The 14865-nt window shown below is 36.0% G+C and overlaps 1 protein-coding gene across 1 annotated transcript in view; it reads right to left on the bottom strand.

Annotated features, from left to right (window-relative positions):
* Positions 1 to 14865, bottom strand: part of LOC106462057 (GPI transamidase component PIG-T-like) — a 91866-nt gene that overhangs the window by 54232 nt on the left and 22769 nt on the right. The window contains exons 4-6 of the mRNA XM_013921935.2: positions 12259 to 12496; positions 3367 to 3453; positions 1706 to 1793 (exon numbers count right to left, since the gene is read on the bottom strand). Of these exons, the coding sequence (XP_013777389.1) occupies positions 1706 to 1793; positions 3367 to 3453; positions 12259 to 12496 (413 nt within the window). The remainder of the gene's footprint in view (positions 1 to 1705; positions 1794 to 3366; positions 3454 to 12258; positions 12497 to 14865) is intronic.

Below are 14865 nucleotides of genomic sequence, written 5' to 3'. Positions count from 1 at the left end.
GCACTACCACAATACCCAGTAAAAATAGTTAAATCAGATTAAGGAATGAGCAATTTGTGAATTTTGGATAACACAGGCATTGACATAGACGAAGAAAGATCAAAAACAGGACACCAATCTCCTGTCTTCTTAGACCTAACAACTGATGGGAATAAAACCCTGGAAGAACTAGCACAATTCTCTCACTACCCCAAGACCAACCAAACTCTGATAGCCCTGGAACTAAGTTCCAAGTTCTAAGGATCTGTGGAAGATGGAAGGCCTATAGGTTGGGTGGACAATAAATGGTGAAGATGTGAACTGAATAATTACTCCTGACTCAAGGACCTGTAGTGTTCCTGGATCCCTGGTTATGGTTACTACACTTCCAGAAATTCTTGGAGCCAAGCCCCCACAGACCTGAAATGCATACAATAATCACTGATGCCGCTGGCAGCGATCCAACCAAGCAGCAGAACCCTTGGATAAAAATAGACTCTATTTTGGGTACCAGTGTACTGAGAGATTGATGTTGGGGGTTGGGACCCTCGAATAGTTTTGAAACTATGACTCCCTGTAGGAGCTGATGAAATTTGAGACACCAACAACAACAGGGATGAATGTAGAAGCCGACACTCGAACCAATGTTCATTCTAACAATGGTTCCAGCTCTTCATCATTGAAGTTGTCGATCCTGAGAGTCTTCCAACAAAGTGCATTGTAAGGAAAACAAAACATTGGATTTTAGAATTGTAAGTCCATAAACTTACCCTGTCTCACCAGAGGACACTGATATATTCAGGTTAACTACATATTCCACCTGGCAGTGTTAGGCTAACTTATGAGGTTCCATCAACTGTGTCAGATAAGGCATAACTGTCCCTTCAAGTAACTGAGAAATAAACCTCCCTGCATGAGCCCAATGTCCATGTATGGAGAGAAAACTAAATATTTGCTCCCAGACCTTTCAGTCATCCAGTAAGGTGCAGGCTCAAAAACAACTGGGGAAAGATCCAAAACATCACACTCTCGATGAACCAACTGAAAAAAGTAAATCAAAGGCAGCTTAACCCAAAGTTGCCTCCTTTGTTTTTTATTTCATTTAAAGACTGTTGATTGGAACAACAATATGCATCACACTTTATGCTCACTTCATCAGTTTAGTAGCATACACACAGTTAGTTTTAGCAGAAATCTGAATCACTTCATTATTTTTTTGCTATTCCTTCAATTATACAGCAGACTTACCAAAATTATTCTTTTCAGAAATCAGTTTACCAGAAAATATCACATATTGATCAGTCAATATCATATTTAACATTTTGTACCATCAATTTTGGAATTTGGCAAATATCGGTATTTTTAGTCAGTTCTTGAATACAACCATTTTATTTCTTCAGATTTTCAGTCATTCTAATAAATTTTTGAATAAGATAAACTTAATTCAGGTTATATTATATATGTTTCTAAAGATGTAAAAAAATTATTTTATTACACAAAGTTTCAGCCTTTTTTTAGTACTTGCTTACAAACATATCATTAATTTACATATAAGGGTAATTTTCTCAAAAGTTTGGCAACTATTTGACATTATGATTAATTGGATAATGTTCTCAACTTCATCATTAAGACAAAAATTGAGTAGAAACTCCTGCATTATATAAAGGCATAATGTATACACTAGTGCATTCCAATGCTGCCTCAAATCCCTACTAAGAATTCCTACCTTGCTTTCCCTTATGAGACACAGGTGGCTCAAACACAATAGAAATGGACAGTCTCAGTTCAAGAGAAGCTTCTTTGCAGTCATTATCCTGTGATATAGAATAACGTTTATAATCAAACCTTCTTACACATTACCACTTAGAGAAAAATAAGAGACAAGACAATTCAATCACCTGGAACAAATAAATGTTCAATGAAACAAAGAAATATGTTGAAAAAATCTGTTATGTAACATTTATAGTAAAACCATTTGATATACCGTATGTTCAAAATTTTGTAACATGTGTCATGATAGTTTATTTCAGATTTTAAGCCACTCTGAAAGTACATTGGCAGAGCCACAAGACAATATAATCCTCCCTAATGATAAGTTTTGCATATACTGATGTGAAGTTCTTCATGAAGAAAAAATCAATGATTGTACATGACACAAACTGCCAGTACTTATGGGTTCAGTAAGTTATAATCTATTCTTTATTTAATGTTATTTCCATTAACAGTTTGGTTAGAATGTTAAACATATCTATTTTTATTACTTCTAATTTTTATCATTATACTTTATTATAAAGATTATTTTGCATTTTCAGTTTAGTATATAAATTTAAGTCCACCCTAAATCTCCTAAGCTGATCAAAAGTTATGACATTAATTATTTGGATTATGGCTGAAGACACTGTTAAAAGCAAGGGCACCCAACTGGTGAAACAGTGTATCCTAATAATTATAAGGAAGAACCTAAGAACATGATCTTTAATTATATACACTCATTATTGAGTTGATTTTTAGTTCCAATCTATGTAGATAACATGGTTTGATAGTTAATATGAATTATATGCACTGTGTTCACTGGGTATAAATAATGGTATCCAATGTAGACAGAGAAGTTTGAATAACTGACATCATACTTAATGAAGGCATTTCATAAATATAAGCAATTTTTAGGTTTTTATAATAATGACCAACATTGATTAACCATTAGAAGAATATTATATTGAAAGGAAAATCATACTTATTGGAGTTTATTCGTAATAAAACAGCACAGATGCATACTTTAACCATTTTTTGAATTGATGTCAAATTAAAGCAAAAGGTCTAACAGTATTTTACACTGATTAAGTTTCTGGTTTTGCAAAAATATGACTTCATGTTCACAGTTTCATCTTTGTAAATGGAATAGTAATACAAAATAATTTCTGTACTTTACCAAACACCTCACATTTCATTTTACATTATTGGCACCAGACCAGTAGCCAATTAGTAAAGTAGATGCTCAGCCTTATACTTAATATATGAGAAAGAAAAGGAGTAAACTTATATTAAAGTTTTTCTTTATTACCCATTCAAGCCATCTCCAAGCACTATTAGTCTCAAAGTGGGTTCCTCGTCATCGAATTTGAGCACACACATTACATATATTTCTTTTTATTCATAAGATGAGTTATAATATACTGCCTGCCAAGATTGGAAAGTACACGGTTATGAACAAGATTAATTTGTCCATTAAAGGTTGGTGTAACTAAGATGTAGGAATTCTTTTGGGAAGAATCTTGTTCTTCAAGCTTAAACAAAATTGTTTCAATATATTGATGAATGTTAAATGATTTACCAGAACATGATTACTTCAGTTTTTCTTGTGTAATGGAATACATATCAAAAACTTACCCTACAAATAGGTCTTACATCAACAGCCAGTGAAACATAGGTAGCACTAAAAACCTGAATTGCATTCAGCAACATCGACAGCCCAGCCTTGTGAATAAAAAATGAACTATAACATTTGGAAAGTGCTAATACAAGTAATAAAATACTGTTTAATATTAAAGGGTCAATAATTACTACTAGTAAAAAAGAAAATATGAAAGTAAAGAAACACTAAACAATTTATAAATGACTATTAATAACATTAAAATGAAGAATAGCAATTAAGTAGATGTGCAATTTGACTAATTTTTTGAGTGGCAAATTACATACCCAGCTCTGCCCTTAGTGAAAGCCTGACAGACTAGTGAAAGTTTACAAGTAAAAGTGAACTCTCAATCCATAACGGACTTTGTTTTTGAAGCTCTTGTTTTGCAATTTAAATGAGCAAAATCTCTGCAAGATTTTCAGTAGCATTCATTCCCCAAGAAAACTTTTAAAACAGGGGAAATGGATCAGAAGTAAGAAGGTGTCGCAGTCAAGTCAAGAAACATGGCAGAAATGGCAAAGCAGTTGTGTCACTTCTTGCTCAAAGCAGCCCATTTCACAGTAGAGATGTAGCCCAGATTTCCACTGTCTAAATTTGGTACATTTAATGCATTAATTTAATAATAATCTTGAATTTTGCTTCTCCGGAAAATAATAATCTACATCGAGAGGTGAGAAATATTCTAAAAATACTGTAATTATGAAATACCTCTCTAATTCAGTGTTAAGCTCTTATTCTAACCTAAGTACAAACTGGAAGTTAAGTGGTGTGAATCAGAAAAAAGGAGGAAACATAAATAGCAGCAATATCATTATTCTCTGAATTGTAGCAGCTGGACACTTCATTACTGTATATTTTGGTTATTATGGGAAACAAGCCAAAATGCTGAAAATTGTATTTATAATCTTTGACTTGTAGAATTTTGTAGTGGTGTGAGTTTTGTTCAAACTCAACTATTTACAATAGCTACTGCAGTAACAACATAGGGGTTATTCTACAAAATATTTTTATTTTTCAACCTATGGGAAAGTTTAATATGAATTTGGTTTGCTTTTTTGACTAATAAGTTAGCATGCCAAGTTTGGTCTGGATGGGTCAACTTCTTTAGGAGAAGATGCATCCAGAGAAAGTCAAAGCTTTCCTTCATATTGGATAGCACCAGTTATAGCTTAATATGTATAGCATATCTGAAGAACGCCTATACCCAAATTTTTATACTCAGCTCTGTATTTCCAATCGATACCTCTTCACACACAATAGCTTGATATCTCACACATCTGCCTATGAAATTTGCATGCCACTAGTCTTGAGCTTACTCCCACCTAAAAATAATGTGTTTAAATTGCACTGCACTAGTGCATGATGACATCATGATGTGACAATAGCCCTCTCCCAGTAATTCCCCTTAAGCACTTGCACTCAAAATAACTTCATTCTTAGACGAGGCAAAAGGAAAGTGTACTGGAAGTAGGGAGGATGGGTATAAAGGTGTGAGAGGTGAATATCTACCAGAAATATCTCATGTCCGCACACAAAATAGCTACAATCCCACATTGAAATTGTGAAGATGCCGGTGCAAACATTAAACCTAGATGAGCTTCCTTCAGAAAGCACCAGAAGGGAAAGCCCATGGAGTGCATCACCCAATGGCAGGGGCTGCAAAGGGGCACACCTGTGGGAGACTGCATCTTGTTTCAACCAGGGTATATTCTTTGTCTAGAAGGAAACAAAGGGAAAGGCAAAAGAGTTCCAACTGTCACCAGGATGGGTAGAATTTGATCATGATTAACTGAGCACCAGTGCACACAAGTGGTTGGCAAGCCAAGAAATGTAGTGTGGTTAGGGTGTGATCAGACAGTACGAAGTGTGTCTCAACTCAACTCAACTGGAAAGACTCTTACTGCAGGAGGAGAGAATGAAGAAGGAAGGAGAAAATTCATGGTGAGGAGACCCAGTAAACTGCCCATATCCCCATCAGACATCTGCTAAAAAGGTCTTTTATTGAAGACAGTGCAATGGGTGATCATAAAACTTTATTTTTAAAAGACAGCAAGCATTAGCCAAAGAAGTGGGCAGATACTTCCCTAGTGTTTGCTTTTTCCATGATAGTTCATGGAATGGTACAGTCTAAAGTGGGCAATTGAATGATTTTAATACTAAGAGGATACCTATAGTCATCTTGCAGAACACCCCATCTCAACAGTAGGCACTAGTAGAGCCAAGACAGATGGGTTGAATGCTTTCTGTTACCCCTGCCCTGATGAGGATTTTTGGAAATAAGCACACCCTGGGAAGTAACACCAGTGAAATGATGGGATCCTATAAAAGGGAAAAGGGTGTTGAAAAAGAAAATGTACTTAACCATCTCAAAGACGATATGTAGGTTTACTGAAGAACAGAGAAGGGAGGAAGTCAAAATCCTGCAGGAGATAAAACAGCTTGATGATGAAAATAATTGGTGATGAACATGTGCAAATTCATCAACATGCCAGCCTGAAGAATCTCATCCAAGGGTTAATGAGAATAAAATACAGGAGTAAGACAGCTGATGAATCTGTTGCAACAAAATATGAAAGAACAATCACTTTCCTGAGCAGCCAAAGTCTCAGGAAGAAAGGACCAATCTGAATAGAAGAGGAAGAAAGTGCAGTGAAAGAGATTGCAGGAAGCATATACATCTGAACAGCAGTGATCACAGGCGAGGAGAAGAAGAAAACATGGCTTCACAGAAAGAAGGTATAATGAACATGAAGTTAACAGTTTGAATGGAGAATGGGAGAGTGTGTGCAAAACCATGCCAAAGTCCCAGTCAAAGGATTTAAGTATGACACAGGTATGGGATAAGAAAAATGCTACACAACTGGAGAGCCCAGTCCTGAGAGAAATGGACTTGACAAATCATGGTTATGCCAGCCAAAAAGGCAACTTGAACAGGACCTGACAAAGAGAGTTGCATATCAAAGCAACAGTAGTAGGAAGAAGAAGAGGAACAGGATGATAGGCATACAGAAAAAAAAAAGGTGTGACCAGTCCTGGCTAAGGGTATCAACTGCCAGGGATGAAGGATGAGGAACTTTAAACCCAAAGAAAGAAAATTTGGTGTGAAGAGTGACAAAGGCATTGATGAGAATTGAGCTCAACTGAGCAAACTCAATGAAAAACATGAAGGTGGAGAGAAGAAACCTTTCCAGAAAACCCCACTTTAGGACGAAGACATAGGGTGAAGCATTGAGAGGTAACATACAGGAGTGTGGTAAGAGACAGAGGTGCAAGAAATGGGCACTAGAAAGAGAAATAAATTACCTCCCCAATCAGGTAAAAGAAATTCCAAAGACTGGGATTTGAGGATAGGAAATGAAGAATGGCTATAAGCCAGGACAAAATAGATGAGGACAAGGCAGGTGTGCAGGAGTTTGGAGGGGAATCAAAAGAAATCATGTGAAATCATGCCAAAGAAGAGAAGGAAAAAGTGAGGATTTTTCTCCACAAACAAAGATGAGATAAGAGCAAACCCTGTTGAGGAAGACAGCCTGCTAAAATCATCATGATACTGATCATGTCCAAACTGGGGAGAAGGAATGTCAGCTGAATGGATGGGAGGAGGAGGGCAGTGTGCATGAAAAATAACCACTACATATTGAGCAATGGCTGTCATGTTCTCCACAGATGAGCCTCCAGTAGCTACAACTAACATAGGTCCTGTGTTAGGAATATTGTCACTAATACAAGATGAAATAAAAGTTACTGTCATATGAGAATTCATAATGGGAAAGCAGGAAAATAATTATTTTGTTGTTCCTTAGTTATAAAAGAAACCAGCGAAAGTTATAATTTTACTATACTGAAAATATAGTTTCCTATAGCTACTTAGCTATTTTTGTTCAGTGCTGACCTCTATATGTAAACGTTTTCTTTATGCATACCATAAGCTTTCTGCCCCCCCCCCCCTCTGTTGGAATTGAAAGATTCCAATGTGTCTCCTATGCAAATCATCATACATCACACCTCTACCAATAGGAGCATGACATGCTCATGTGACACGTGTGACTCCCTCTACACTCCTCCACCTGGCTGTACAGTGCAGATTTCAAGTTAAAGAATACCTAGTCAGGCACCACTCACCATAGAGCAGGATTCATGTGATGAGGAATGAAGAAAAAGACCTCTGAAAAGAAATGAAAGTATGAACAGAAACTTACCAGTCAGAGTTGCGGCAAAGCCTGAGTGACGGCCACAGTTGAAAGACAAAAACCCGACGAAGAATAAGCCATGATATGATGTATATAATGGGAGACAAATGTATTGGGCATGGTCCACATTCCTGATTGCAGAATTTCCTCTAATGGATGACGAAGATGAGAAGTGAGGGAAAATGTGAGGTGTCTAAAATGATGAAAAGACACCTGGAACACATTCCGGAAGAAAGAATATGCCAAATGGATCAAAAGTCAGACCCAATTAGTAAGAGTTGAAGTTGAAAAATCACAAATGGAAAAAACTGCCAGGGGATAAAGAGTTGGAAATGGGTACCATGAAAGGAAGCCATACAGGCAATATAACAACAAAGAGCCCTGACTGGATACAGAAGCTTATCCAGACCTGATCGAGAGTAAAGATGAAAAATAGAGGGAAGGAAAATAGTTGAAAAGGAGAAGCTACCCTCCCAAGCCGCTGAGGTCTTTGGGAGGAATGAACAAATTGGATAAAGGAAAAGATAGTTAGGGTGATAAAGTGTATGTGTAACGTCAATGACAAATAAATCCGACCATCAACATCCACTGGCTAAGAGAAGGGCATATGTTTTAAGGGAAAGGTGAAACATGGAACATGATGAAAGTGGTTAAAACAGAGGTAAGATGAGGAATGGAATACCATATTAGTATCCAACTATGGAAGGGTAGATCACCTGTGAGGGCGATGCAACTGGAAGGAACACAGTAGCATGGTAAGAACAGGTGAAGTAAAAACTCTATGGTATCAGGAAAAAGGAAAGCTATGGGATAAAGCCACCCAATAATCCGAAAGTGAGGAAACCAAGGATCCCTGATCAAAAAGCCAAGTGAGAAATTCTGCCACCCAAGCCACAGGATGCTGGCCAGTGGGAAATCCTCATGTAGACCAACTGTGGAACACCTTCCACTTGTTCTGATAACCTCCATGCAAGAAGGACATATGAAACCAGCTAAAATGAAAGTGACTTGATAGGAGAAACCAGATCTTCTCACCAAGGACTGGATAAAAGTCAGGCATGAAGATGCAGGATGAGGCGACTGAGCTTGAAAAAAAAGATAGGGAGATGGTGGAAGAGGTACAGGAGGGGAGAGTAGCAGATGCTGTAACTGTGGAAACCATGACTGAGCTGGCCAATAAGAAGCAATCAGATAGGAGGATAAACATAAAGATATTTGTGGGACAAATCATGGCTGAAGGATTGACTGCCAGAACCTGAGGATGAGGGTCCGGTGACCAAAAGAAAGGTAACTTGTGATTGAGGCTCATAGCAAATGCATCCATGTGGGGAGAACCTCACCAAGTGCAAAGCTCCCTGAAAACAAGGGAATCTAATGACCAATCTGTCAGATATATATCCAGTTGGGGTGGGAAAGACACATGACATGCAATGAGATGAGTGTGTTGCATGTGGGCCCAATATAAGAGATCCAACCTTTGAAAACACAAATCTCTCAACCAGGAGGCCTCCTGGTGATTGATATGAGCCACCACCATAGAATTGTTGGAATGAACTATCACAAGACAATGTTAGGCAAGAAGAAAAAGTGGTGAAAAAGAATAATGCGACTGGTGATAAAAATTTAAAGTGAAGAAACTGTCTGAATGAAAACTAAATGAATTAAAACCACTTCCTGAGGAAACTTAAGCTGAACATGAATCTTTAAACAAAAAAAAACACATCCAAACACAAGTGCTGCCAAACAAGAAGTGACAGTTTGGTAGAGGAGTATAGAGAGAGTCACATGCATCACATAAGCATGTCATGCTTTTATTGGAGGAGAAGTGACATGTGATAATTTGCATGAGACACACAATGGAATCTTTCAATTCCACAGAAGGCTTGTGGCATGGATAAAGAAACAGTTAGCATATAGAGGGCAGCACTGAATGAAAATAGCTAATTTTGTGAGAAGTGGTAAGTACTGCATCGGAATTTAAGTTTCCTAAACTATCACAAATTTCAAGCGATTAATTAATAATTTTCTAAGAACACATCCATTCTATACAATGACAAGGAAGAGAATGATTTTATTTCGAGCACAGCACAGTTCACATTAAATATGTGATTTTTAGGTGGGAGTTAGCTCAAGGCTAATGGCAAGTAAATCTCATGGGAAGATAGATGAGATATCAAGTTATTCTGTTTGTGAGGATGAGGTATTATCTCGGAAACAACTTGTAAAATTTTGAATAAAGAAATGAAAATGACTAAAGTTTGAAGCACTATACATAGTAATAGCATACATAGTCATGATTTTTTAAGACATGTACTTAAAGCTGTGTGAATGTGAACCATTGATATCACCTCACAGTGTCCCATTTGTACACTCTTGCAACGTTAATGTCATCCAAACAAAAAAAAATACATTTGCAAAATCACAGAGTAATAGCTGAAACAGCCATTAATTTTATCATTCCATAAGTAGTATAAAATATATATCTTTATTCAGATATATTTTGATAATGTTCTAAATTTCCATGCAATTTTTGCATGAAGTTCATCACCTCTATGTTGACTAGATGTCTCATGTTACACAGTTAAAGTAATGTAGTGCAACTTTTCTTCTTAAGCCTTAAGCTAGTATGTATCATTTCTTTTTGAACTTCTATGAAACATGAAAAATTTAAGGACAACAAGGGGCCTGTTGGTCCATCTAGGTTATCATATTCACTAAACTATAATACAACAACAACTCAAAGCCAGCCATCATCATTCAAATATTTATCAAGCCTTCTCTTAAACTTCCTTAAATTAACTGCTTCCATCACATTCCAAAGGCCAACTACCCTGTTAGAAAAATAAAGTTGTCTCAACTAAAGATGACTTCTGTCCTGCCAAAATTTATATTTGTGTCTTCTAGTCTTACCATTCCCATTATTAAGTACATAACAAGATGATGCATCAACACTATTAATATCTTAATAATTTTACATACCTCAGTCTGATCTTCTCTAACTCTTCTTTTTTCAAGAGAAAGCAGTTTGAGAGATTTTGATTTTTCCCCATATGACAACCTTTCCATCACAAATTTCCAATAATTCAAAGTCTTTCCTAAGGTAAGCAGCCCAAGACTAAACACAATCCCCCAACTGTGGCCTAACCAGCACCAGTGTTTTCCAGAATTTTCATTCTGCCACTCTAGCAGATCACCCACAGAAAAATTATTAAAATTTTATGATTTGAAAACCTAAATCAAATCATCTGTATCTATGATACAGAAAAAAGTGAGCATTGGTTCACAGTTTATATTATCTTTGCACCTCATTTCAGCACTCCTTCCAAAATGTTGGTATCCTTTCTGTAGTATGAGGACTAAACCTGAATACAAGACATCACTTGAAGCCTCAACAGAAAAGGTAACCTTTTTGTTCTCACATTCAAAATTCCTATTAAAAAAGCTCAAAACTTTATCAGCTATTTTCAATTGCTTCTCTCACTCAAGGGTTAAGCCATTTCTAATTTACTATTCTACAAGTGTATGATTTGCACTTTCCAATATGAAAACTTACTTCTTAAGTATAGCCCAGTCACAATGACCATCAAGCTGTTTTTGAATAAGAGAAACATTTTCAATAGTCTATATGGGAAACATTTTCTAATGTAATGAAAACACGGGATCAGACAACTGACTGTAAGGTCTAAAAATAATGAATACTGAAATCTAACAAGTGGCTATATCAACTCCTGAAATCTGGAATCCTGGGATCAAAGATCCAAATAACTATTGTACAGAACATATAAACATGAAACAAAATTTAAAAAGACTAGATAAAGTTTAGGTTAAAACCAAGCCCACTAATGAGACTTCCATTGAAAGTGAGCTACATGCAGTACTAAGGATGGAATTTATCTCTGTATTAGTAACTTGATCTATTAGCATGAATAAAATTTAACCAAAAAATAAGAAAATATCAAAATATTAGAAACTTCAAAAATTTAAACACAAGCATACTGAAATATACAATTTTGGATAAATTAGGATTATAAGTTACCCTATGCTGTACTACTGATTACAAAATGCAGAATTGTGAATACACATATTTCAGTACATTAATATATAAATAATAATAATTAAAATGTATTTTTAATCTGATTACAAAATGCAGAATTGTGAATACACATATTTCAGTACATTAATATATAAATAATAATAATTAAAATGTATTTTTAATCTCATTCATACATTCTGATAATTTTCTTTTAAACAAAAATAATTTTTTAAGAGTTTACCAAATGAAGTGGTTTATGCCTTTAACAAGATTCTTTGGAAATTTCATTTGACAAGTTTATGAATAAGTAATATTTTACATAGGTTTTTTAATGAGAAAAGGATATATTCTTCAAGAAATAGGCTGATGACTTTAATGGACAAAATAGTTTTCAGTTGTCTGTTGATTTTTACATTCCTTAAGTACAGTAATTTTGGATTACTTTTTAGTTTACTTAACCTAACTAATAAAAATCACAATATAAGTTAATATGAATTATTTTTAGTAAGAATTACATTCTTATTTTTTAGTAAATTAAAAAATAATAGACTGTAAATGAGTATGTACATCTAAATCTATCTCCCTTTATTTCTCCTAAGTAGGGTTTTCCATAAAAGTTAAAAACTGTTTTATATCTTACAAACCTTGCTGTTACATGGAAGAAGTTTTTTCCATGGTGTTAAATTTTCTGTACAAACTGCTTCCCTAGGAAGTGCAGAGTACCTCAATAATGAATAGTTTTTTGCATAACTCTGGGAAGCTACTCCTTGAGGTAGAAACGAAAATCTTGGACTGATGGTGTTAGTTGGGTCTATAAAATTTAGAGATGCACAAAACTGACCAGAGAGAGCATTTGTTAAATCAGACCATGCCTTTGAAATGCTGTAAAAACACAGAAAAAATTATTTTAGCAATGTACATTTTTCACCTTCAAGTTTTTAATTGTAATAAAACTTTTTAAATATTTTCTTGTAGCCAGTTTCTGATATTTTGCAACAAGAAAAATTATAAGCCCATAATGAAAAAGTATGACAGTTCATATTATGAGAAGTTGAAAGTTATAATTTTCTTATACTGAAAATGTATTTCCTAGGTACTCCTCCTCTCATATAAATAGCTAATCTCATTCAGTGATGCTCTCTATATGCAAAAAACTGTTTATACTCCCAAAACGCCTTGAATCTCCCACATCTGGAATTGACTGATTCTAATGTGTCTCGCACGCGACAACCCTCCACCAATAAGAGTGCGACATACTCTCTTGATGCAAGTAGTTCTCTCTATTCAATTCTATCGAACTATCACTTCAAGTCTTGCCAGAAAATGGAAGAACTGGTTTTCTGTTGTGAGGAAGGGTGGGAAGTGTGAGATAAGGTAAGTACCTATTGGAAATAAATTTTCAGTATAGGAAAATTATAACTTTAGATACAGTACATTACCTCTTCTCACACAAATAGCTAAAATCTCACATTGAACAGGTAGAGGGTCTAGTGCGAGAGAAAGAAAGAAGCATCCCTTGAGAGCATCTGAAGGGCAATCCACTTCTGCACAACTTCTGAAACAGGTATACTTTTCACCCATTGTGGAAAGATGTCACTTATATGGGCAGAAAATTGGAGAAGCACATCCAAATGAGAGAGAACTACTGCAGGATAGTGATCCAAAATATACATTATATATTAAGGTTATGAAACTCTATCTCGGAAAACATAAAAGTGTGTAAGATTAAAGGATGTGCTCCTAAGTGTAGAGTGGCTAGAGCATGATGAACCGTACACGGCAAGTGAACTACATCCAAAACCCATGCCACCAGGAACCGACATCCACACAGGGGTAGGATGAGGATCATACAGTTGGTAAGTTGACTACAATCCAAAACCTAGGCCTGTTGTGAGGATAAACCTACAAGTATTCTTGTGGAACACCCCATCTCTGCAATGTTCATTGCGTGGCAATGGAGTTATAATGGTTAAGTCATCATGGCTTTACACTGTGGCTTTTAACAGTTTAAATATACCTGAACAGGCATCAGAGTTGGATTCATAGAGAAAAAAAGAGTCAATGGTTAAGTCATCATGGCCTTACACTGCGGCTTTTAACAGTTTAGGTATACCTGAACAGGCATCAGAGTTGGATCCATAGAGAAAAGAGAGTTAATGGTTAAGTCATCATGACCTTACACTGCGGCTTTTACAAGTTTAAGTATACCTGAACAGGCATCAGAGTTGGATCCATAGAGAAAAAAAAAGAGATGTTGATGCCCCTGAAAATAAGAGGTATATATACTATAAGGTAACTTACCCAGTCATAGTCTCAAAAATGAGTGAAGGATGGCAACAGTTGGATGATGGTACCCAGACAAGGAAGAAACATTTACCCAAAATAAAGAATGGTAGATGAATATGAGGAATAGTTCCAGTACTCGACAGACGAAGTAACTCTAATGGATGACAATTTGGATATCCAGGGAAAAGGGAAGATGCATGATCTGAGTGAAGACATAAAGAATCAGTGATGGGAAGATGAATACAAGGAATAAAAGGCCAATCAAATCACAATCCAAACCCAATGGGTAAGGAAGGAAGGAAAAAAATCACAGTCAAAGCAGTGGAAATCATGGGAGATGGATTAAATGGAAAACCTTGAAATATATGAAGCAACCCAAAGCATGTACTGGACCGATAAGGTCATCTGAAACCAATCGAGAAGAATTGTGGAAGATGGTAAAAAACAAAAAAGTTGAAAGGAATATACCACATGAATCACGAAATTGAGGTAAAAAAATGATCCAAAACAAAGGAAACAATTGAGTCGAAACAGCAGAGTAACCCAGATTAGTGCCAGCCAGGAAATCAATTAGAAAGACCTGAACCAGAGTAACATGGATGAACAAACATTTTGGTACAAAAGCTGATGGAAGGAGAAAACTAATGTGAGAAACTGCATGTAATCCTGAACATATTGACAGCCAGTGCAAGGGGATGATGAACCAGAGGCCACAAACAAAAGAGGGAATTACTTGGGAATTGATAAAAAATTCAAAAACTTCATGTGGAAGAGTGCCTCATAGGAGGTACAGCCATAAAAAATTTGGAGAATTGAGGGGTCACTCCTAGGAAGAAAATGTGATGTGACTGGAAAGGCAATGAGGACCGTAAAACCTACGGAACCTACGAACCCCGTACGAACGGAAGGACGACCGTAGTTACGGTTAAGGTACCGTCGGGTTACGTACGGAAACCGAACGTAAG

Source organism: Limulus polyphemus, unplaced genomic scaffold (assembly GCF_000517525.1).
Source record: "Limulus polyphemus unplaced genomic scaffold, Limulus_polyphemus-2.1.2 Scaffold1085, whole genome shotgun sequence".
Lineage (NCBI taxonomy): Eukaryota > Metazoa > Arthropoda > Merostomata > Xiphosura > Limulidae > Limulus > Limulus polyphemus.
The sequence above is the reverse complement of the archived record's forward strand: the minus strand, read 5'-3'. Positions and strand labels throughout refer to the sequence as shown.